This window comes from Trachurus trachurus (assembly GCF_905171665.1).
Source record: "Trachurus trachurus genome assembly, chromosome: 11".
NCBI lineage: Eukaryota > Metazoa > Chordata > Actinopteri > Carangiformes > Carangidae > Trachurus > Trachurus trachurus.
The window spans coordinates 24,697,361-24,722,360 of NC_139904.1; the positions used below are offsets into that span (position 1 = coordinate 24,697,361).

At 43.0% G+C, this 25,000-nt stretch overlaps 1 protein-coding gene across 3 annotated transcripts; it reads left to right on the forward strand.

Annotated features, from left to right (window-relative positions):
- The first annotated feature begins 3,648 nt into the window (after window positions 1-3,648).
- Window positions 3,649-23,926, forward strand: tbc1d5 (TBC1 domain family, member 5). 3 transcript variants are annotated; one of them, XM_083981642.1, is made up of 23 exons: window positions 3,649-3,726; window positions 8,446-8,497; window positions 8,817-8,935; window positions 9,637-9,694; window positions 9,868-9,976; window positions 10,199-10,288; window positions 10,603-10,677; window positions 11,213-11,280; window positions 11,374-11,476; window positions 11,896-11,984; window positions 12,169-12,219; window positions 12,408-12,477; window positions 13,345-13,517; window positions 13,626-13,768; window positions 14,443-14,549; window positions 17,048-17,133; window positions 18,133-18,440; window positions 18,594-18,656; window positions 19,889-20,097; window positions 20,271-20,370; window positions 21,665-21,744; window positions 21,862-22,122; window positions 22,589-23,926. In XM_083981642.1, exons 3-23 carry the CDS (start codon window positions 8,836-8,838, stop codon window positions 22,976-22,978), a joined length of 2,733 nt encoding a protein of 910 aa, XP_083837768.1. In that variant the 5' UTR covers window positions 3,649-3,726; window positions 8,446-8,497; window positions 8,817-8,835; the 3' UTR covers window positions 22,979-23,926. The 3 variants fall into 3 exon arrangements, with proteins under 3 accessions (XP_083837768.1, XP_083837770.1, XP_083837769.1); XM_083981643.1 differs by lacking the exon at window positions 3,649-3,726 and adding an exon at window positions 3,925-4,017; XM_083981644.1 differs by lacking the exon at window positions 18,594-18,656.
- The last annotated feature ends 1,074 nt before the right edge of the window (window positions 23,927-25,000 follow it).

Sequence of the window (25,000 nt, forward strand, 5' to 3'; positions counted from 1 at the left end):
ACTCCAGTGCTTAACAAATCAGTAAATTAAACATTGGATTAGTTACCAAACTGATCAACATAATGACAACTAAAGTGATAATGAAAATTCCTGTCCCTGCTTCTCAAGTTTATTTGCATTATTAAGTTTTGTCCTCATCGTCAAAGAACAAATTTGCTTCATAGTTTACATACAGACTTTCTATTGATGCATGAATTTGTAAATCTCTCGAAATATAGCTATAGGTGTTCCAGTTACACATTTTGTGGTTTTTGTGTTTTGCTGATCATAATACAGAGGCAGACGAGAGAAAGACAGAAGATTAAGTTTAAGCTTTTATATTTATTGTTCTCATTCTATGGTTGACACACTGTGCTGTAAATTGAAGATTTTGGACAAGATGTCAACACTTTTATTTGCAAAGATTAAGACTTTAACTCTGTCATAATTGTATGTTTGTGTTACTTCTATCTGATCTTCCAGTAGAAAATCATTTTTTCCACAAACAATCTGATAATAAAGATTTACGTGCTTTGAGAGTAAGCCTGGACAGATAACTTTCAACTTCACTTTTTGCCCGTACTGTCATTTCACAGTACGCATCATCATTCGAAGTTAAACAGAAGGTGGAAACTTTCCCCGTCAGTGCAGAGCATGACGCATGATGTTTCTCATAAGGAAACTCAGGTTTAAAACCTCATGTGATAGAATCTGTGGGAGCTCACAGAGGCTGAGATAGCTGGGAGGGCATCGTGCTATTTCTGCTTTCCGACAGATAAAAAGAATTCTGTTTTCTTCCTAAGTAACATAATATCAGCAGGTCACATCTACAGCAGACATTTAGTTGGGATTAGTTAATAATGTACAGAAGTGGACTCCGGGACAGTCTATGAGATCTGTCGTGTTCTTCAGACTCAAGCACAGAAGAGATAAGACTGCTATTTTAAGACAGACAGAGGTAAAAGACTCATTAAATAAAGATCCAATCTATGGCCCTGATGTCTAACTGTTTTCCTCTTATATGAATGTATCAGTGTTGGTGAATCGCTGCCATTGTTTCCAGGCATCAGACAGTATTGCTCTGTGCTGATCACCAGGCCTCGTTGTACCAGAGGATCCGTGTCTCTCCGCGATCACATGCCCCTCAGCGCTGCCACTGTGTTTTCTATCTTCCGTCTCTTTTCTTTGCTCCTTTATTTAATCCGTCTCTCCACTGCTATTTCTATCTGCGTTCCCGTCTCTCGCTCTGTGCCTCCGACTCTCATCTGTCTCTCCTCAGGACTTTTCACATTGCTGCTCACATACTCCACTCAGACAGTGCCAACATTCAAGCCCCATTTGGTCAGAATAGCTTTATAGTGTAATTCAATGAAGCTATGCTCTTTTCAGTCATCTGTTTCCATGACGATACCTTAGTTAGGGCCAATGAGAGGCCATGAATGCCTCATCATCAGTAATATTAGCTATAATAATGATGATAATGGCGCTCTTGAAATGCCATGCCTGTGATGATGATGGTGATGGTAATGGCGATGATGATCATTATGACTGCTTTGTGTTAACCCTCAGCACCACACAAACACAAACACACAACACACAACACTACCAATGCACACACTGGACTCATTAATGCAGTTTAATGTCAGCACCTGTATGTAGTATTTTCATGTGGACTGCTTTTCCCCATCATGCCCATCATGCTGCTGGGTTTTATTTGTTTTTCTGCCTTTTGTCTGTGGGAAGTGTAGTGTGCTGAAGGTGCTGGTTAAAAGCACTCCACCGAGAAACTTGACTTGTCTGACCTCAGAAATTGCTGCAATTAAGTCTCTATAAAAACTGTCTTAATTAACCCTCAAGTTGAAGAGCTCCTTCACCGTTCCTGCTTATTCATGATGTGTTTTATTTTTCCTTGGTGGTATGATCCACCACAACCTTGTGCTCTGACTGAGTAGTAAGAGTTGTTTTTACTGCCCTTCCTTCATTCTCTCTCTTTCTGTCGCTGACAGGGACAGAGGCATTATGTTTTCAGGTTGTCCATCCCCGTGTCCTTTCACCCAATTCTCAGGAACATCTTTAGGGAATTTCTTCAAATTTGGTATAAAATTCACTTGGATTCAAGGATGAACTGATGGATGGATGGATGAATAGATGTTGACAGTGAGGTCACAGTCACACCTCTGGCCTTGTGAACACCATGTCTTGGGATTTCCTATGGGAATCCAGTCAAATTTGGTACAAATGCCTATTTGGACTCAAGCATGGGCTGATAAGAAGGTGGTGGTCAAAGGTTAACAAATGTGTGTCTTAGCTATACCTCACAAAATCATATGCTAATTATAGCTGCTGTGCAGCAATGGCTCAGGTCTAGGCTATTTTTTGGGCAATTCTGAGCAACAAAGAGGAGAATAGGAAGACAGGACAGTTGACCTTATAGACTAATGTTCATTTTGCACCAGTTGAGGCTTGAACTCGCAATTTCTGGAACCAAAGACCATTGTCTATCGCACTGAGCTAATTGGCAAGTGGCAGTTCAACAGTTGCTTCACAAATTGAGTGAGCCATTCACTGCCATGCAGACAGATTTGAAACCACTGTAAAAAAAAAAATAAAATAAATAATAATAATAATAATAATAATAATAATAATAAAAAAAATAAAAATCCGTTTTTCAGGTAAAATTCCTTGGAGTTGAGTAAATCTGGCATGGGGTCAGACATTTCTGTAAGGTTTGGTGAGTTTCGCCCATGGGAATTATGATTTCCTTGGAAGAAGAAGAAGAAGAAGAAGAAGAAGAAGAAGAAGAAGAAGAAGAAGAAGAAGAAGAAGAATTCCTAGGAATATACAGTGTCCTGGCAGCTTAGCTGCCCAGACCCTAATTATGACACAGTTTTGATTGTAGGCCTATACCCAAAAGGTTAAACTAGGTCATCTTCACTGTAGCATCATAATTTCCCCCCAAAAAACACCTCTGGCCATTATTCAATGTTAAATAATGGGGGAGACTGTGAACATATTTCATGTGAGGCACTGATTTTAGTTTTCCTTTGTGCATTCTTATTCAGTCAAACTACAAAGCCATGGAAAATAATTGAATCTCCAATTTTGGTTACAAATCAAATTGCTAAGCCACAACATCAAAGCCAGTTACCTGTTACCACTGATCAATGTATGTTCCCTTTACCTGCCAAGAGTGGAACAATAAGTATCAACGATTTGAAATATTACCTGTATTAAACACACACAGAGAAGTGCTATAGTTATATTTTTACCTTATTTTACATAAATTGCATACGCTCTATTATATTAATTGATCATATCATTATGCATTGTCATGTAAGCAACACTGAAGGTGTTTGAGATGTAGCAAACATTAGGGTAATTTAAAAACTTACCTTAGTTGTGATAATGTAACTATAATAAGTAGCTACAAAATAAATGCAAACTTGCATTATTTACATGTGGAATTTGACGTTGCAGCATAGTAGGCTACATTATTCACATTTGTACTTTTGCACATGTACCGCCACTAACACAGGTTGTCTGCACTGTTATGATGCTAGACAGTGACTGTACCAGGCAGCTTTACCAAAGAAGTCGGTACCTGCAGCCACAGCGGCCCCACCGGCCTCAGCTCCCCGGTCACATGATCAGTCAGCTGGTCTTCAGCACATCCGCCTGACCCGCTACTGTTTACAAATCAGCAGAGTCCGACACAGCAGGATGAGGAGTCCTGCGTGAACCGAGCAGGTATCTGAACCAGACCGAGGACGGGTTACCGTCTCTGTCCACGTGTGTAACGTTACGTGTTGTTGTTACAGCGCGCGCTCGTGTCTCACACTTGTTTTTTAGTCTCGTGGTTTTCCAGCAGCTGTGTGTGTAGCCTATGTGTGTGTATGTGTATGTGTATGTGTCGGAAGTAGCGACGGGCCCTTTGCGTCGGCTCGGTCGCTGCTCCGCTCTGCTAGCAGCCAGGCTAACGTCACATTAGCTTACCTGCTTCCTGTCATCTCGTGCCATAGACACCTGCGACATGTCACCGTGAGTTGATTCATAACTGGTTAACTATTCAACTAGTTAACTCGCCTTCATTTAGCATCTTTAGCCCGACATGAGCTTTAGCTTTAGCAGCTGTCTGGCGTCCTGCCCTGGCTGCATCGATATAATCCTGCCTGTCACCATCCGCGGCGCATCACAGACCGACAGCTTACATTTTATGTGAAATTGTACTTAAATTATGAGTAAATGGCTTCGAATTTAAGACTAAACTAAAGGGGGAAAATAAATAGAGCTTCCTTCTCGGTGGTCGGTTCGTGCTCGTACAGGCCAGCCTGCCTGCTAGATTAGGTGATGGTTCCCGGGCAGTGCAGCTGGTGCTGGAGCAGCCAACACGGTTTAATGCGTTTTTCACCTTGTCAGTAACTAGTTGAACAGAGTGAGTGTGTGCAGGGAGACTACAGCCTGACTGTCTGCAGAGAAGTGCAGGGGCTGTGGTGTTTTTACTGCTTACTCCAGCAGTGACAGGCAGAGGGAAATGGGCTGTAGGTCAGTGGTGGTCGAGCTTCAGCCTGTTTCTGCGAATTACAGCGTTTTCCTGAATGTGAAAATGTTTCTTCCTTGTTCTTGTTCTCGTTGCATGGCAGGTCTCTGCTCAGTCTGTCAGTGCAGTGCTTCTCAACCGTTTTGGCTTGTGACCTGTTAAAACAAAGCTGCTTCCCACCCCCTGGCACTGGTGGTTGCATAAGTCAGTTTGTGAGCAGTTGCACCAAAATGATTTTCCATTTGTTTTATTGGAATAGTTTTGAGCGCCCCTGGGAGGTCACATTTATTCAGCAACACAAGAAAAAAAAAGAAAAGAAAAGGCAACAACAGGGATAAAACATGCCACTCTTCAGATTCATCTTGTGACTCGTTGTTGGTGTCCTGACCCTCAGGTTGGGAACCGCTGCTCTTCGTCCTTGTGTACAGACGGACGTCTGTCAGATTTCATCTCCTCTCATGTATTTGGTAATTGAATCAGTCAAGACTCAGTAAGTTCATGGTATTTTGCTAAGGTTAAGGTTTCAAACATGTTCTCAGCCTCTTGCAGATCATGTGACTGTGAAGGCTCAGGCTCCTGCTGTATGCTGAAGTAGAGGCATGTGAGTTTGTTTAACTGGGCTGTTTCACTTTGACTAAACTGCAATCTGCCGCTCTGACTGTAGCTGCCAGTGACAGCTTCCCTCATCACCGTCTCCTGAATCCGTTTTGAATATTCATCCTCTAAAGAGCCTGTGTCCCGTTTCTTCTCTGAAGCTGTTTTACATTAGACTGCTCTGGCAGTGGGTAAGCTGAAATAAAGACCAGTTGACGAGTTTGGCTACTGAATAATGTCATTGCTAGATTCTTAAAAGTCTGGACTTGTTGGAAAAATGATGGGAAGAGTTGTTCTGAGTTGAAAACATGGCTGCAGCCTGTCAATGCAACTGCAGTTGAAATTCAGTCCAAAGTCTGTAAATGGAAACTCTGCAGGCACTTCAGCAAAACATTTAATACAATTGACTAATCAGGGTTTAGTTTCAAAATAGTTTAGCCTTGGTGCCTTCAGGCCAGCGAGCCTGGAGCGAGCTCCTTGTGTTTTTCCTTCAGATTTTTTCATGACACCTCAGCATGAAAATGGGATCGAATAGTTCCCGAGTGATGTCTATGTTTTGAGAAGCTGAGATGAATTTTATTTTGTCAACTTTGGCTGCCAGTCTGATGGCGACCTCTCACCCCTGTTACCTTTCAGAGGAAGTGTGGTTCTGAAATATTCACATGACTTTAAAGAATATGATGCGGAGGAAGGATTGAGGATCAGATTCAGTGATGCCCGTGGCCCCTCACAACTTGAATGTGGCAGAGTAAAGAGAAGGTGAAGTGTAACAGCCCCCACAGTAATGAGCGTTACTGAAGGAAGAGGTTGTCTCACTTGATATTTGAACGTGTTACGCAATCCAAAACATTGGCATTGCTCCTGTGAAATCATGTTTGGAGATTGTAACTTTGAAAAGAAAATGGTTGACAAGTGTTATTGCCTGTAATGGCTACACTTTGGATTTGGCTTCATGTGCTGCTGGTTGTAAATCCCAGCAACAGATCCTCTACCTCAGAACAGATGGACGCAATGTTATTTGTCTGTTGATTTATTTATGCATTTCATTATGTATTGATTTGATTATTTCATGAAAGATTCGTGTTTTGAATTATTGAGGTGTCTCCAGGTGCTGTGGAGTAAATTATGCAGAAGCTAATTTGCCTTGATTATTATGTAGTAAAGTTAGGATGTCATTTCACGTACGACTTGGGGAAAGAAGTAATGAAGGCAGCAGAAGGCTAAGAGGAGACTCGCTCCAGGCAAGATCGTGCTAACACGGCAAGGCCTCCAGTCCTCCACCCGCATCATCTTTCCCTCACTCACTCACTCACTCACTCAAGGCTCACACACACACAACATACCTCCTTAAAAGAAAGCGAGTGATCTGCCACGGCCTCTTTGGAAAGTTTAGACTGACTTTTTATTTTTGGAAATAAAGGACAAAGCACCGGTTGTGTTTGCAGGCCTGCAGGGAAAAAAATGTGCCTTAAAATATCTTTTTCAGTCAGATTTCAGACAGAAAGCGATAATACGAATTAATATCGTGTGCGAAAAGATGACTTTTATATTTGCAGCTGCTCAGGAGACTTCAAATCTTTCATGCCAGCCTTTCAAAGTAAAACTAAGAAAACAGGCTATTATTGGAGGTACCTATTCACAACAGTCCTCTTCTCCGTTTTTCCCTATAGTTGTGGATTAGTTACGATTATTTAATGGTATAATGTCATTTTTATGAGGGAAGGGAGGAAAACCGCACTGAGTTAAGGAGAGCATTAGTCTTTGAGGAGAACAGATGTTTCCTAAGAAAACAGGCACATACATTATGCATATAAAATAATTTCTATTTTGATGGCGTGTGTAGCTGATTTATCGAGCGGTGTTCCATTCACATGGTTAATAGGTTTAAGAGATGCCTTTGTTGTGTTATTTCCACAATTAATAAGTGAAAAAAAAAACCATAATGCTCTGTGGAAGCGTGCTATTCTGCAGGCCTGTGTATTAGGCTAACCATATTCAGAAACGTGGGAATAATCCCAAGCCGGATAAAGAATGGAGGCAGAATTGGTTAACCTAGATTGTAATGTCTCACAGAGAAAGTTAAAACTTTTCTCAGAACTGGGCTTGTTGACAGGAAGGAGTTGGCGCAGGATTTACCTGAGGAGGATTTTCATTATATTTGACTTGTAAAGACTGTCAGATTAGTATGATATTTATTCTTACATGAAGCCTGCTTTGTCTGCTGCTAAACCGGACGTTTTCACCTAAACTCACCACACAAAGCCACATAAACTGAACAACAAAACATTCGGCTCACAGTGATGGAAAACAGTGAACAGTATAATCACCAAAAGTGGAGCAGAGAGAGTATTTGAAAAATGGATAAAATTATTATCAGAAAAGTAGCAGATGAATGTCCTGATAAAACAGATGAACTGACTGACTTCCAGCTCAATACTCAATTAATGGTTTAGTCTGAAGTCCCAGATAATAGTTGAAAAAAGCCCATTGGGATATCCTATGGCCTATAATGGCATCTGGAGATTCCCTGTTTTGGTTATTTTCTCATTTATTTTCTCATTTTATAACGTTGAAAAAGAAGAACAATAACAATGAATGGATATCAGATATTTTCACATTTGAAATATCTGTTTGTCAATTGGCCGTTTCATAACCACTAACTATTAGCCCACTATTGGCGCACAACAAGCACATAGTTTCTCGTGGGAGCTCCACTTAATATCTTTGTCAAGTTTCCAGAATATCTGTTGAGAAATGACTAGTACATTCATAACTGTGTTAATAACACACACCGATTGGTCACAACATTAAAACCAGTTACTTGTTTTCAATGTTGTGTGACTGAGCTGTGTATTTGCATTTTAGAAGGAATGACTGATTTCCTGATAATGATTAAGTTCCTTAATCATTTCCTGTACGCAGTACTGTTTGTGTGTTATGTGAATATTAGACTATTTAATTAATGCATTAATTAGCCTACCTAATGACCTCATTAGCATTACTGCTTATGTCTAATATATCACAGAGTGCATCAGGCAGCTCTATTGCCTCCTGTTCATTGGAGCCGTTTCTCTTTGACTGTCATCACTTAGTGTCTGCTTTGTTTTTATGCTGTGAGCTTGTCCTAAATGTAAAAGGTGAGCAGGCTTCTGTTTGATAGTCACAATGGAAATAAAACACAGGACCTTGATTGTAGAGCTGTCTGAAAGTCACTATAACCACTTCATGTCAGTACATCACGTTTTTCCCTACTACCTTGATGTCATGAAATCATTGTTGTTGTTTTATTCTTTGCTAAATATATTTATTTTCTCAATTGTTCCTCCTTCTTGCAGAATCATCCTTTTCTTCTGAGTCTTGGCTGTGGAGAATCACAAGGCTGTGACAGTAAGTGCTGAGATAAACAGTTCAAGCGTGATTAATTTGTAAGTTAGCGGAAGGGACACTGTACTGTATTGATCACTGCAGCTCTCCTTGGAGAGGTCAGAGGAGACGTCCGTCAGCAGAGTGTCAGGTCGAAGGTCGGCTTCTTTATCAGCAGAGTTAGTTTAGAGGAAACGTATCGCGTTTTATCACCAGCTCTTTTGGGATGAGCCTTTTGGGAGTTCAAAAGTCACGTATGATATAAAACCAAATAACCAACGTTTGTTTTGAAGCTTTGATCTAATTTAATTCAGATTTCTATTATTTCTATCTCGCTCTCCAGGTCCGGCTGGGTCGCGGCCATGCAGCATCCCAATTTCGAGACTCGCCACCCGCTCCAGACAGACGAGCAGCAGGAGACGGGGTTCGACCCACTAAACAATTTCAACAAGAACCGCAGCAGTAAGTCGACTCTCACTGACATTGAACCTTTTCGTAGAACCCGTCATGTCGTAGTGCTTCCTCCGTATTGGGACCGTTCTTACCGCTCCTGCTACTAGTTGAGGCTAGAGTGTACGTGAAAGTCGCCATGAGTTGAGGCACCAGATATGAAGAGATAATTTAAAAAAAAAAAAGAAATTTTGGAACTGACTGTGAAGTATGAGTCACAGACGTGGCTGGCAACGCCCCCGGGCTGAGGTGTTTTTATGTTTACGCGTGAGAGAGACAGAGAGAGAGACAATGTTGGGGGCTGGCATGTTGTGGAACTGATGAATATTCATGCTGAGTGTCCCTGTGGAATGATCTACTCCTGTAACTAATGTTGATAGACAGCTCTCTGACTTGAATGTGTGTTCACCTGCAGGCCAAATTAGACTTATTACCACCAATAAAGACACAGAGCGAGGTACTATGTGCCGTCACTTTGTTTGCTTCTGGCTCATTCGCGTCTGCTGCACCACATGAAAAGGAGAAAAAAGCCCCCAAAATAACCATTGGGTCGTTAAGAAGCAGTAAACAGCCTAGTTGTTGTTACGGTAGTCAAAGGTTATGTTTTTGTTTAAGGTCCTGTGTTCGCAAGCTTAAAAAAATATAATTGCTGTCTAGTTTGACTCCTTGTTTACATCACCCCCTTGTGGTTGTGTCTGTGCCTGTTTGAACAGGAGGGTCTCTTGACAGCAGCAGTTACTCACAGTCCCAGTCAACCTTCCTCTCATACAGGTGAGTGTTTCCAGTATTTTCTCATGTGAGCCCCACCATAAACTCTTGGCCCGATTCACTGCTCCAGACTCCCCAGTTTACTGCTGGATGACACATTAGATGGACTACTGTGCCCAATTTGGAGTGAGAAGCTCATAAATCTCCTCGTCCTCTGCCTCCCCTCTGCCGCGCAGGAAAGAATGGGACGACTTGTTCCTCAACAGTAATTACCTGGCCAGGATCCGGCAGGCAGGCATCAACGGTCGACTGAGGAGCAGCCGCTTTCGGAGCGTATGCTGGAAGGTAACTGCCAAATGGATCAAGCCGTCCTATCCAGTTTGATTAAAGGAGCGTTGCCACTTTCCCTGCCTCACTAAAGTCAGCAGCTCTGGCAGCCTGCACACCTTTTTATGGTGTAAACAGAGGCCTAAGGTTTCCAAAGTGCTGATGTTTGTGACATCAGCCTGAGGGAGATTGCTGTTGAGGTGTCGTTAATAAGCTTGTGTACTGTGTGTGTGTGCACAGTTGTACCTGGAGGCTCTTCCTGAAGACAAGGGGCAGTGGATCAATAAGACCAAGGAGTTCCGAGATCGGTATGAGAAGATCAAAGAGACGGTGAGAGCGCCACTCTGTGGTTGTTTCCCCTCAGCACCGTGACAAACGTTTCTGCAGCTTTTTGTCTTTCTGCAGCAGGGTGCAAACCTCTAAATACTACTAATATACTAATAATATATTTTTATTCATGAATTTTATGAATTACTAAAGTCTCAGTTTGCACAGTTCCAGCTACTGTAAACATGGTAGAAGCTCTGACTCCCTGTGTGCTGCTACAGTTCAGAAAAACTCAGGCTCACAATATGGTCATGCATTTTTAGGCGGAGCAGAACATCACTGATCTGTGCTGTAACAAATTCTGTTTTCTGTCTCAGCACATCACTAACCCTCGCAAGGCTGCGGGCCAGCAGGACCTGGTGGTCAACAACCCACTGTCCCAGGATGAGGGGGTAAGTGTGTGTGTGTGTGTGTCCGTCCTGTATCTGACTTTCTATCTATCATATTTTATATTTGCATGTAAAATGTAACTCATGGATACATTCCCTCCAGACATAGTCATTACAGTAATTAGACTCTTTCAGTGATTCATTAACTGATCTTAAAGTAATTATAAAGCCATTGAATTGATGTACGATTAGGCAATTAATGAAATGTTGAAAAATGACAAAAAACTGATGGTCAGTTATTTTATATTTTACTATACAGTCAGTGCTTAAGTGACAGCACACTTGCACTAATAACAAGTAACAGTAACAGGATATAATCTAGATGGTGACAGGGTATTTCCTGGACAGAACTTTGTAATTATGGTAACAACTAAAGAAAAAATGCTCAAGTTTCTTTTTTTTTTGTTTTCTATTTTGGTTTCTCACACAGATCAGGATTATATTTTACAACAGTTCAGTATTTCCTTGAGTTGAAAGTTTTTCTTTTGCCTCGGTGTCTGATTCTGTTGGTCTTATGTTTTTTGTCTCTCTTGTTCAGAGCCTGTGGAACAAGTTCTTCCAGGATAAAGAGCTGAAGGGGATGGTCAAACAGGACGTGTTGAGAACGTCAGTATCGTCGGCGCTCTCTTTATTCGATTGTTCTCTGCCGTCGGCATGAAGTAAACCTCTGCTCTCTTTCTGTTTTTCCATTTCCATAAGGTTTCCCGAGATCCGTTACTTTCAGGATGAGGATGTGCGGACCAAGCTGACGGATATTCTCTTCTGTTATGCCAGAGAAAATGAACAGTTACTGTATAAACAGGTACGCACAGGTGATGACAAATCATCCCAACGACTTATTCATGAAAATTAAAGGTAAAAACATTAATGCGATTTGAAAATCAATCCTTCTTAACACCTCTGGCTGTTCAGGCCTGTGTTTGTGTGTCTGCGCGTGTGCAGTGGCCAGTGAGCTCGGACGAACGCTAATCATTATCAGTCTGTAACAGGTGCCAGCAAATGAATAGCCGGCTAGTACAGCATCTTTTTTGCAAACTGGAAGTGACATATGGCCGGGCAGTGGCTAACAATATCTAAATTAAAGCTGTCATCGCAGATTAGAAACCTCGTGCATCACTATTAAAGAACAACTTGACCATAAATGAACCATGTTTCCTCTCTCCCCCTGCCGTCCTGCATCTATCGCTCCCTCCACCTCTGCCTCTTCCTGTCCGTCTGCAGGGGATGCACGAGCTGCTGGCTCCCATAGTGTTCGTGCTGCACTGTGACCATCAAGCCTTCCAGCACGCCAGCGAGACGGCCAGCCCCAGGTCAGTTCCTCACAGCTGTGAAACCGAAACTCCTCGCCTTCAGCTCTCAACCTTTCGTTACCGTAGACGCCCTCGAGCCTTCCTGAGCTCCAGCAGTTCGTGCTCTAAACCAAAATAGCTAACTGGATTTATTCGGGAAATGATCAATTTCAGAGATCTCTGTTTATTTTTTGTCTTTCCACAGTGAGGAGATGAAGTGTCTGTTGAACCCAGAGTACCTGGAGCACGATGCCTAGTGAGTATTGTCTCCATAATGGACAAATAGCTGTAAAGAATAACATTGGCCAGATATTTAATTACCTTCCTGATAATTGGAATTTGTTTACATTTCGTTTTCCACCTCACAATACTGTATGTCCCTTCTTTGTTTTCTCATTATTTTCTATCACCCATCCACACACGCTCTCATGCCTCTGTCTGCAGTGCCATGTTCTCACAGCTGATGGAGACGGCTGAGCCGTGGTTCTCCAGCTTCGAGAGGGAAGTGAGGAAGGTCAGTTTGATCTGAAGAACAGCTTTTAACGTCGTAATTGCAGCAATTGTCTGCGCATGGCGACACAGTATGGGCCATCACGAAGACACGGCATGTCATAATTCTTCAGATATTAGCCCTGGTTAATTTGAAAACACCTGTGGTTACCGTGGAAACAGACAGTGTGGTTTATTACCACAGCAAACACCTACAGAGACTTCGTCTTCCTGATCGCTATATTTAAATCTGTCTCATTTAGCAGAAGCGTCATTGGTGAATGAGTGTTGTCAGACCAAACTCTTGCAGCAAACACTAGAATAGAATAGAATGGAATAGAATGTCTTCATTGTCTTTGCAACAAGCAAAAAGAAAGACAATAAAGACATTCTATTATATCGTAGTGTTTACTTTCACAATAAAAGTCTCCTTCTGTTTCTCATGCTTCTTATTTGAGCAAACAGCAGTAGTCAGTGTTTCCCCTGCGATATCAACAAACAGCAAACAGGATTAGGTGCATGCTTTGTTTCCTGTGACTCTCTCTTGTGCATAGGTATAAAGTTTGACGACAGCATGGGAATGGCAGGCCTCACCTCTGACAAAAACATTACAGAGTTACAGAATATTACAGATAAAATGCTAATCATAGTCAGACAGTATCAAAGATCTTCAGGATTGTGACTTCTAAGAGATTTTTAGCATCTAAACAGCAAAATCCTGCATAAAATCAACTTTTGTTCAAACCCAAACAACTGTGCAACCTCTGTAAAATAAGCAAATTGTCACTATTTTTCCTTTTCATGTGGTAAATTTCCACCAACGCCCCACAGATGCAGTAAAATCATTTTTGTATAATGACTTACTAATTACATAATGATCTGCCCCCTTTAGGGTAAGGAAGAGATGCTGACAAGCATACCGTTCGCTCGGCCCCAGGACGCGGGTCCATCTGTTGCCATAGTGACCAAAGTCAACCGCATCCAGGACCAGCTGGTGAAGAAGCACGACGTGGAACTGCACATGCACCTCAACCGGCTGGAGATCGCACCGCAGATCTACGGCATGTCAGTATTTACACCTCCAGTCGCAAGTGTGACCAATCCTGCTCTTCACCCCTCGGCCGCACACAAATACACTTCCCCTGTCTGTCTGTGTGTCTGTGTGTCCTCCAGTCGGTGGGTACGTCTGCTGTTTGGTCGTGAGTTTCCGCTCCAGGACCTGCTGGTGGTGTGGGACGCGCTGTTTGCTGACTGCATCACTCTGGACCTGGTGGACTACGTCTTCGTGGCCATGCTGCTTTACATCCGAGACGCCCGTATGCTCCATTTATTACTGAAACAATCCAATAATGACATGTGTTGTCTTTGTAGCATGTCATTTCATAAGACACACTTAACTGGAAGAATGTGATTTCCTCCACCTCATTGAATCAGATGGAGTCATATTTCTTTAAATAGAATAGTATAGATCTTCTCTGCCGTACATACAGGCAGGAGACACTGAATCCTCACATCTTCAGAACAAACAATAAGAAAACCAGAAGATAGACTGTACTTTCAGCTTCGTGTTTACTCATACAGTTAGGAGGATAACTTAAATACACAGTCCAAGTTGCTGAGATTGAACACAAGACTCATATTGTTGATGTGAAGAATTGTAGTGCTGTTATAACCAAGTGTCCTCAAAACAACGCTGTTCATTAGAGAGGTGCTTATCTGATCTCATCAACCACTTTCATTTTGGTACACTTGAATTTCTCCTGAATTAATAGAGATGAAGCAAACGTTGAAATCATGTCTTCGAGAGTCGGAGTGTTCTGTCTAATACTGTGTCCGCTATGCGACTCATACAGTGAGTCGCATAGGGAAGTTCAGATCTGACATTTGTGTAAATATAACATGCTTTATTTAAAGTTCTGTGGTGGTGAGATTTTTTTTTAATCATTTGTCAGCATCACTGATTCTGCATTTGTTTGTTTTCCTGTTTCAGTCATTGCTAGTAATTTCCAGACCTGCCTGGGCCTGCTAATGCACTACCCTCCGATCGGAGACATCAATGCCCTGCTCCAAAAGGCTCTGTTCCTCCGTGATCCCAAAGTAAGCAACTGCAAGTGTAACACGACTCACTTAGAAAGGTGTTGATTTTGTTCCCATCAGAAACAGTCACATGGTGAAGTGATATTTTTTGTGTGGCTCTTCAGTTTCCCTCTTGGTGTCTTGGTGTGGTACCGTCAACACTTTCACTGCACCGCAGTGGTCACAAGTTAAAATGGAGAAGAGAAAGAGCAAAACTTTACACAGAAAATGAAGTGTATACATTTTCCCGGAGCTTCACTATGGACTACTTGTGCTGCTTTTTATTCAGAATATTTCTAGCAGAGGGGACTGTGTCTGATTTCATTTGTTTGCTGCAGTGGAAAGCGAGGATTGCCAGGACTGAAACACTCAGACACAAATCTCTGGGCTGAACTGCTCGAAAAGCAGTCACGTAGTTTGCAGCTCTATTGATCTGTGAAAAAGGGCTTAGGTGTGAGAGAAAAAAAAGAAGTTAAGTTAAAATTGGCAGCAAATGTTTCAGTTCCTCATACTGAAGTGGTTTAACGCTAATGATTTCAAGGCATTGATACTAAAGCGCAGGTGCAGTCAATGAACCAGTCATAGTCATTATTGAGAGGAAGCATAGTAGATAAGAGGAGAGTTTACAAATATATTGGTGTTTAGTGTTTCACAATGAGGCCTGTACAGTACATGAATAATGGTAGTTACGAGCTGAGGTGTTTAAATAAAATTAGAGATGATGGTTGCGACAGTCACAGATCTTATTCCTGTTTTACCAGTGTTACTTTGCAAATATGAAAACCTCTGCAGAGAAAAAGCAGGAAGTGTTGTTGTGTATATGAAGAGGAAATAAGAGAAGTTCAGATGTTTGTTTAGATAAGATGGGTGTTATCAACTTAAGGCATCTATTAGAAATGATATCCGTCAAATTAAGCGCTAATGTAGTCGAGAATATATAGAGGCCCTTTATCAGTTCTGCTGAGGATTTAGATTTAACAGATGATCAAGCGAGGGACTCATTTTTATGAGCAACACAGCTTCTCTATTGATTTATTTTCCGTCTCTCCTCTTATAAACAACCTGTTATACTGTCATTCTAATTAAGTCACTCCATTTTGTATATATTTCCAAATGTTAGGACAAGAGGAGCAATCTGATCTGTTTGATTTTCATTCCTTATTACATACAGAGTGAATGCAGGCTATGAAAGGCTGAAGTATACAATGTATTATAAATGCAATGGGCTGTTTTTCATGAAGTTAGAATTTAGATAACAATATTGTGCCTGAAGATGTTTATTTGGGGCCAGTGGCTGCTCAGTCAGTTCACAAAAACTAAATCCATTTCTCCCAAGACACTGTAAAGCACTGCTCTTATCAGTGCTGTGATAGATCACCTCAGCTGCATTAAAACTTTTAAAGATTTATTTCTACAGCAGACTTCAGTGGTGTAGAAATGTTCCCATATTTCTCAATGTGACCTCTGAGCTGGCAGCTGCTGTGAGATGCTGACAACAGTTTGTTGGTGTAACAGACACAATATACATGTTTACAACAAGATCTTTAATGGTAATCCGCTCCCACAGATTACACATAGCTACGATTTCACGGCTTCACTCGCAGAACCCTCTCGTCTTTTACCGATTTATTTTAGATGCTCAAATTCATTTGACCATTAGAAACCGTCTTGGTACAAATATGAACACGATAAGTGCAAATCTGTCCTGTCTGTGAACATGAAAGCTTTTTAGTTCCTAAAAATGTCATTGCCTAATTATGGTGCCTGCTTCCTGTCGCAGTGATGTAATTTGCATACGATGCGATTTGCAATTGTTAGATTGACACGACAAAGTGCAGAAAGAAAAACTAGGTTCCTCTCTGAAAAAGAAAAACGAAATCAGGACGTAGCAGCCGAAATTTACCTTGAAGCTCTCAGCATATTTTTCCTGTCACACTCTCAGCTCACTCTCCTTGCTCTGCCACTCCTCGCACGCACTTAGATTAACACTCACCCCTTCATATGAAAAGCAGTCGCTGGTGTTTGTGTACGTCAAAAATTTGGCATCACCAGCTCTTTGACTTCAGCTGCCACCTCGCTGTCCCGTTACGAGCCGTCTCCTCAAAAGTCGCTGACCCGTAAACCCCAAAACACAACGACTCACCTCCGCTTTCCCAGGATGCAACTGCAGAAAGGTGCTGATCCAACGTGACAGCGTGTCCTCCAGGTGAACGACCATGTCACACCACGTCCGCATCACCGTTACACCTGGAGGGAAGGGGAGGGGAGGGGGGTCAGCTACCCCAATAACAGAAGATTGGGGGGGGGGGGGGGGGGGGGGGGGGTGAGGCGGGGAGCAGACGTGTTGCTCATGAGCACTGACTCAGACACACAGAGGCACATGTTTGCTTGTTTACCCAGTCATGCATAGCTACAGATTTTAGGTTGACTTGTTTATCACGCACACAGGAAACTTTTCTTTTTTTTTTTTTTTCCCGACATCTGATTGTGCTGTGTTTGTCCTGTTCCTCGTGTCATAGAACAATCCACGACCCGTCAACTACCAGTTTCAGCAGAACCTGGATTACTACAAAACCAGGGGAGCCGACCTGATGAACAAGTCACGGTAAAAAAAAACACACTGATCTTTTCCAGTTCCATTATCTCACTAGAGGTTTCGGTATTCATCTGTTTTCACACTTGGTGGGAAAAAAGAAAACTACCAGATTGTCCATAAAACCACGCGTGCAGCAGAATCAGCATCTCCAATATCCATCCATATGTTCCAGAGTGGGATAAATATGTCCCAGAATGCACTGCTTCTACTCCTCGTGTTCTCATACTGTGTTGACTCGCCTGCAGCTTGTTTGTTAAGTTTGAGCTCCTGTTGTGGTAGTTTTTGTGAAAGCCTTGGAGGCATATCATTCAGACAGATAATTAGTCTTTACATTACCATACTTCTGACAGCTCCTTCTTTTTAGTCGTTGCTTTGTGAAAATTAATGCGCAGAGACTTGAAACTTTGCCTTTAGTGGCAGAGAGAAGAAAAAAACAACAGTATTTTAAAGTTATTTTAACATGTCAGGGTTGAAAACTGCTGAAAAACAGGTCAGCACATTTGGAGAGAAAAATATAATCAGTTGTGTTTGAGTCTGTTTATGGTCATGGTTATAATTTTGTTACAGCAGACAGTAGCAGCGTTCACAGCTCCAGAGTGCTGGAGCTGTGCATCGGGTGCGTGGTCGCTGCTTTCTGAGCAACACAAACAGAAAGCCGGCACTCACACATAGATCCTCTTGTTTACTGTGAGATAAAGACTCAATGTGTTTCAGCTCTAAACGATCGTCACCGTGACACTGATGGTGGCTTATAGCTGAAATGCGTTGCAAGCAGTTCACTCTTTGCCCCACATTAAACAAGAAGGCTATTTATCAGTGAGTTCTGGCACGCTGTTTATTATTTGGGTTAAGTTTCACAGTAACAAAAGGGAATGGAGGCGTGGAGGAGTGTAAATACCCACTGTTTTTCTTTTAAATAAAGGTCTAAAACCACCAGTGTAGTTTTATCTGCAGGTCTTTGTTTGCTGATCCCGTCTCAAATCCACTTTGTTCTTTTTCTGGTTCCAGCGCCGGTAATAAATCAGCCTCCCTCAACATCAACAAAGTCTCCAGCAGCCTGCTGAGCTTTGGCAGGAAGCTCATCGCTCCAGCCATGTCTGGCGGGTCCAGCGGCATCTCACCAATCAACAGCGAAGTACACTCCTCCTCCTCCTCCCCGTCGACCTCCCCCGCCTCGGGCCCCGCGCCCCCTCTGCCCCACCCGCTGGCCGAGCCCACGTCGGGTCACGCGCCGCCGCCACAAACCCAGAGCGTCGCCCAGAATCAGCACTATCGCCTGCTCAAGTCTGAGAGCATGCCGGTCCACCTCAGCAAAGGTGAGCGACAGGAAGTAGTTGCAGTTTGTTTCAGTTTTTTGGGGAGGGGAGGGGGCATTAGCTGCATGAACCCCAGCACAGATTATCTCTAAATCTAAAAACATGGGTTTGTGTGACTGCAGCAGCACCAGCTTTGACTCTCCTATGTGTTAGATGTAGTTTCAGGTGGAGCGTCTCAGGTCTCTCTCCCAGCCCCGACTCACACTGACACACAAGGTAACTGCTGCCATGGCAACCACTTGTGTGATTGCCCTCCCCCCTTCCCCTTTTCAAATTCGTCTATTCTTGTTGTTTCCCTGCCGCTGCATGTCTGCACAGCCGCTCTGCTGCTGGATTAGACGATAGCGAGGCCCATGCTGCAGCACATGGACGCAGCGTGTGATGGTGAACAGTGACCAGCAGAGGGAGATCACAGCCCGCCTCATCTGTGGGAAATTAAACCGATATCATGGATATCATGAGCGTGTTGTGATTGTCTGCTGACAGCGTTGCCTTCAGCGTGTGCTCCAGAAGCTTGTACTGTACTGTACTGTATGTTGCTTTTGTTTAGGTAACACAAGTGGCTCTAAATGTTCTGTCATCTGTCATGTGTCCTTTCATTCACACAGAAACACAAAAGACGATGGTTGGTTTCCTTTTGTGTCTCTTCTGTGGAGTCCAGAATAATTATAGGCATTCAGTTTTTAATTATAATCTTTTATTACATTAAATAAATGGAAACGAATTATTAAGAAATGATTGATTAAATTTGCATTTAAATGATGGATTACGGAACAGCGTTCACAAAGCAGCGGCGGGAGCTCTGATTGGTCCGAGTCTACACGTGAGTCCAGCCAACACGCAACACTGGACCAATGAGAGCTCCTGCTGCAGCTCAGAGGGGTGGACACTAATCGTTAGGAGGCAGACTGATGACATGTTATTCAATTAGTTCAATGGAAACTCTAAAACATTTCAGAAATAAACAAAAAGGAGTTTACATTGTACATTCAAGCACTGTATTAAACAAAAAAACAATGATCTTACCCATTTATTTTTTACTTTGTCCATTAATGCATCATCTAAATGCAAATTTTATCAATTAGTCTTAACTTGCTTTTTTCATATTTAACAAATCCTCGATTTGAATTAAAAACTGAAATCTATGCATTATTCCAGTGACTCTCTCCAGGCTTCATGTTCTTGTTGTTTCATTCTACTCTTTCATTTTGATATCAGATGTCCAAAAAATTACCATAACATCTCATCATGTCTTGGCTCATTATGTTTTTACTTTCTCATTTATCAACTTTGCAGAATCAGAGAGCCTCTTCAGTAGTGTTTTATGACAACAGTCATGATCCACTCACACGCTTTTCCAGGTTTTCAACCGCATCCTAAGACTCGTTGCATTAACATCTGATCTACGTCCTTTTATCCCTCTCTGTCTCTCTCTCTGTCTCTCTCAGGGCAAAGCTCCAGGACGGTCAGCTCCTCCCCCAGCATAGAGAGTCTGTCCGGTGGGCGAGGTCAACCCTCCGCCTCCCCGCCCCTTCCCCCCTCCAGAGGCAGTGAAGTCAGCACTTCTTCTCCTCCCCTCTCCGCCACCAAGAAAGAGTCGTTCTTCGCCATCACTCGCTCTCGCTCCCACAGCAAGACCATGGGCAAGAAGGAGCCGGTGAGCTGTTCAACCTGCTGCGTGCTCCATTAACCTTTCTGTTATTTATCCCCACTGTCAGACTGTCCGCATGTCTTTGCGTCTCTCTCGCTCCGTCCGTCAAACCTTCTCATTTCGTCTCAAAGTCTCAGCTCTAACCTCTGTGTGTGTGTGTGTGTGTGTGTTATCAACAGGACGAGGACCTGGAAGCCCAGGTGTCTTTCCTGCAGGGTCAGATCAACGACCTGGAGGCCATGAGCAAATACTGTGCAAAGATGATGAACGCACACATCTGTGAGTTCAGCTGCAGATGGTCAAATCTCTGTGGTCATTATCAGCGTCTAAAACAGCAGCCAGTTAAACATCTGTAAATGAATCCCCTGAATCTTTGAGTGAAAACGTAAAGCCATTAGTGTGTCAATATCTGAAAAAGGTCAGTCTACCGTTTCTTGGTTGGACTGATAGGACGGAGGCTTCAGTTAGTTTATTAAACAATTTTTTTTTTCTATTTTTTTTTTTTTATTAACATTTATTTATACAGGTAAAATCTCATTGAGACCCAGGGTCTCATTTACAAGAGAGACCTGTTCCGGGTAGGCAGCAGCAAAACACAAAGTTACAGACTAACTGAACATACAGGAGACACAACACAGAACACAAACATTAAAGTAGTACAGTGCAAACTACAAAGTGCAAAGAAGAATAGGACTGGTTAAGTACATGTGCAGACCCCCACAGACTGTCTCATCAGCCTTCCTATAAGCAATTTGAAATCCCCGAAGGGAATAAAGCTGGACAGCTCTCCAGCTTTATTCCCTTCCAGGTGGCAGGCGCAGCGTAGGAGAACGCCTTCTTGCCAAGTTCACGCCTTCTTGCCAAGTCCGTCTTTGTAATGAAATATTCCGAAGGTATTGAAACTGTAAATTCATTATTGTATTGTCATGTTAATTGAAAATAACCCACATAGATTTTAGAGGTGTGCCAAAAAATCAATTCACATAAGAATCGCAATTCTCATTTAATACGATTCAGAATCGATATAAAATGTCCCAAAATCGATCAATAATGAAACAAATCTGCTGGCTGTCGGCCTCCGTTTCCTTAGAATTTAAAAGGCAGCATGTTTAACTGCACTATTTTTTTTAATGAAGAGGCACTTTTAATTTTGTTACTTAAGCATAATGTGATATTGCTTTTATGCAACAGTTTCAACAATTCCCTCTAAGCATGGATAAATGTTTAAAACTCAATAAATGTGAAAAAGACACTTTAGTCATTCTGTCTTGCAAAGCAGACTGGAGTAGATCATGAGGATCCTTTGCACACCGATAGACTGAAGCAGAAATCATTATGAATCAAATCATTTTGAATCGAAAATCGATTTTGAATCGAATCGTAGCCCCCAAAAATCAGAATCTAATCTAATTGTGAGATAGTAAAAGATTCCCACCCATAATAGATTTTGCTCCATTGCTGGGTTTATTGAATTTTACCCACAGATTGCAGGCAGTCATAAAATGGATAACGGGTCACTATGTTGCAAATAGTGTGTGCGGTTGATTTTATGGTTTATTTATTATCCCTCCAGGTAAAATCCAGGAAGTGATTCTCCAAGAACACCTGGAGAAAGAGGACGAGGTCCTGGTGTCACTGGCTGGACTCAAACAGGTGAGCGTCGTCTATGCACCAGTTCACACACTGAGCATGGCTGCTGATGGTTTTTGTCGTCGTCGTGCTCCATCCTTCATCTTTTTTCTGGTCGCCTGTCGCTGTTGCTCCTGTCAGATCAAAGACATCCTGAAGGGAGCTCTGCGCTTCAACCAAAGCCAGCTGGAGGCCGAGGAGAACGAGGAGATCACCATCGCCGACGATCACTACACCTCCATGGCAGCGGCCGCTGAAACCGCCCTGAGCGCCAACAATCACCACAGCGACCACCAGCAGGAAGGAAACAGCGTTCCGAGCCGGGACTCGGATCTGGACGGGAGCGCGAGCACGGACGAGAAAGAAGAAGAGGAGCAGGCGACGACCCCGCCTGAGCAACAGGTTAATAGTCGGCCCTCTATGATGCTACCAAATTAAAAGCCCTGCACTCATTCTAACTGTATTGGTATTAAGTACAGTTCAACACTCGGCTCAGACAAGATTATTTTTAGGTTGTTTTCTGATATTGTTTGACCCTGTGCTCCAGTACTCAACACCTTTAAATCCGATCCTCTTCATTCCAATAAATTGTACCCTGTGTGCAAAAAACTGATCCAGTGTTTCTAGTGTATTCTGTGTATCAGAATGTTATTCTTTGTAGGATTAGAACATGTGACACTAAATCTGTCCCGTTAGAGATGGATCAAACCCAGAGGCATGGTTGATAATACAGTAGCTGCTTAATGAAAATGTTAAGTTCCTCGGAGTTGGGCTTCTGTTGCATTTGAATACGTTGAACTTTAAGGCCAAACAAGCAGCAGGTTGTGATTATACAGCCCTTTTTACTTATGTTAAAATATGTGTGCAGGTGGCGTCCTCCCTCGGCTCAGAGGGAAGTAAAAACTGGGACGACTACATCCTCGTGTCCCAGGATGGAGACCTGCAGGCCGCCGAGGGAGGAGGAGGAGGAGGAGGGGGAGGAGATGGAGATGGAGGGGATGGAGGAGATGAAGGAGATGGAGGAGATGGAGGAGGAGGAGGAGGAGGAGGAGAAGGAGGAGAAGGAGGGGCTGCAGCCGAGCACACCCCTCCCATCAGGCGAGGGCGCGGCCTGGTGCGGATGGAACCCGAGGGGGCGACCGGGACCTTCCACGACCCGCTGACGGCCGGAGCCGCCTCGGGCTCCTCCAGCCCCGACGAGGGCTCCACCCACAGCAAGGACTCTGACTTCACCATCGTCAACCCCAACGACCTGTGAACGAGCGAATCTCTCCCCCACCTCCACCCCCCCGCCCCTCCTCCTCCTCCTCCTCATATATCTGTATCATGTCCCACTCTGAGGGGAGTGATAAAAAGAAAACTGACTTAGGATCAGCGGGGGCAACCTGCGGTTTTTGGCGGTGCGCCGCTGGAGCTGCCGTCGGCTAGGAAATTGCACATGTTGGACTGTGACACTTTGAGTCACGCATACCTTATACTCTGTCTCTTTAACTGTCATCTGTGCCACTCGAGTCCTGTCTGAGCTGATGCTGTATGCTATCTCATCTGCCTAATGCTTGTCCCCTCATTATGTCAACGTCCCGTCACTCATCCGACTGCAGCGCTCGGCTCCACAGAGAGAGGGCGTCATTGAACTGCTTACCCTGTCACTACATGATTACTGTGTCAGACTGGACCTCAAACTTCAGGGAAGGACCCTCTCCCCCCCCGCCCCGCCCCGCCCTGGCCCCTCACCCTGAGCCTGCTGTACTGATGGAGAGCGCGACGCTCCGTTTCTTCTGAATGTGGAGATGTGGCCATAAACCCTGCCTGCGTTACGTCTGTCTGTCTGTCCTCACAGAGCGAGCTCCTCCTCTCTGCTACGCGAAAGGAAACAAGGACGATGTCTTCCTGTCAGGTGTCGAGGGCAGCTCTCTCCCCCCTCCTGAACCAGTGCCTCTGACCATTAATCTTATCTCAACCAAACAAAACCTGACTCTGTGATCTTATTCATGTTTTTGTTAGCTTCTTCTTCTTTTTTTCTTTTTTTTAATTTTTAAGACAATATTTTTAACCCTTAGACCTATAGTTTCCTGGATAAAGGTGATTAAATTATGGAATATGTCTGTTTTTTCCTTTTTTTTGTTTTGTTTTTAAGAATGATTCCAATGTGGACATTTTAATGTGGTTATTGATACATTTCTCAGCTCGTGTCCTGTGAAACCATGTAAAGCAGCACACACAAAGAATGTCCCTCTAGCTGCCCATTCAGCTTAATTAACTCTAGACCAATAAAACTACATAGCTCTTGCTACTCACTGAAGTTCACCCGTTTATTTTGGGAGTGCTTTGCTGACTTTTGAAGACAATGATGTAAAATGATGTCTAAGTATCAGGGCTGTACAGCTGGTTTACAGTCACATGAATAATTATAATATTTCACTTAAAGAGGAACTAAGCAGGATTGTTCCTGTGGCTATGCTACATTTTTACCTTAATCAAAAAGCTCTGGACTAATTGTGATAGTTACTACATGACTTGTGACTTGTTACAGTGAGAACGGAGGCTCTCTGCCTTCACCTGGCGTCTCACGGCTGAAAACCAACCTTGCAACATCAGTGTAGTTACCTGGCCGCCGCCCCGGTGTCCCAGCTCTCGTCTCTGTGGCACCGCGACACAAAAACGCTTCGTAACCGGCAATCTTTTGTTTATGATGGTTAAGACTACACAAATACACGTAACATCGTATATGTTATATAACGTTATCCACCACTCCATATATTGGTTTTTCGCTGGCTTTGTTGTAAACAAATGCACATGGCTGAGGGTTAGCAAAACAGCAGAAAAGCGACCAGACTTGCATAGTTCCTCTTTAACAGTACCGTTATCAAAGAAAGTATTGATGAAATTCAGGTTTGAAGCGTGTTAAACCTAAATCTGTGAAACAGCTGGAAAAAAAATCAACACAAGATACATTTAGTAGCTGCTCTGGAGCTTTCAAGAATATCACAGTCTTCATCCTCCAGCTAGTCTCGGCCCAGTTGTCAAGCAATTATGACAAAACGTCTGATAAGTGATACAGTATGAGCTTCAGCATGCGATTGGCAGCATTCATCTTCAGGGGAACATGAATGTCTCAACATCTTTGTCATTGGAAAGTTGTTGAGATATTTCAGTCTGAACTAAAGGTGGTGGAACCGACCATCAAACTTGTAAATATGCTACAACTATGGCTAAAATTGGAAATGTGAATATTTTCAATAACACAACAACCATAGAAGATGTGATCTAACCAAAGGTT

Excerpts from the sequence above, each read along its gene's own strand:
- tbc1d5 (XM_083981642.1), top strand. The coding sequence starts at position 8,836 with ATGCAGCATCCCAATTTCGAGACTCGCCACCCGCTCCAGACAGACGAG. Across the intron at positions 8,936-9,636 it reads TTTCAACAAGAACCGCAGCA|GAGGGTCTCTTGACAGCAGC; the intron begins GTAAGTCGACTC and ends CTGTTTGAACAG. Across the intron at positions 21,745-21,861 it reads CACTGGCTGGACTCAAACAG|ATCAAAGACATCCTGAAGGG; the intron begins GTGAGCGTCGTC and ends TGCTCCTGTCAG.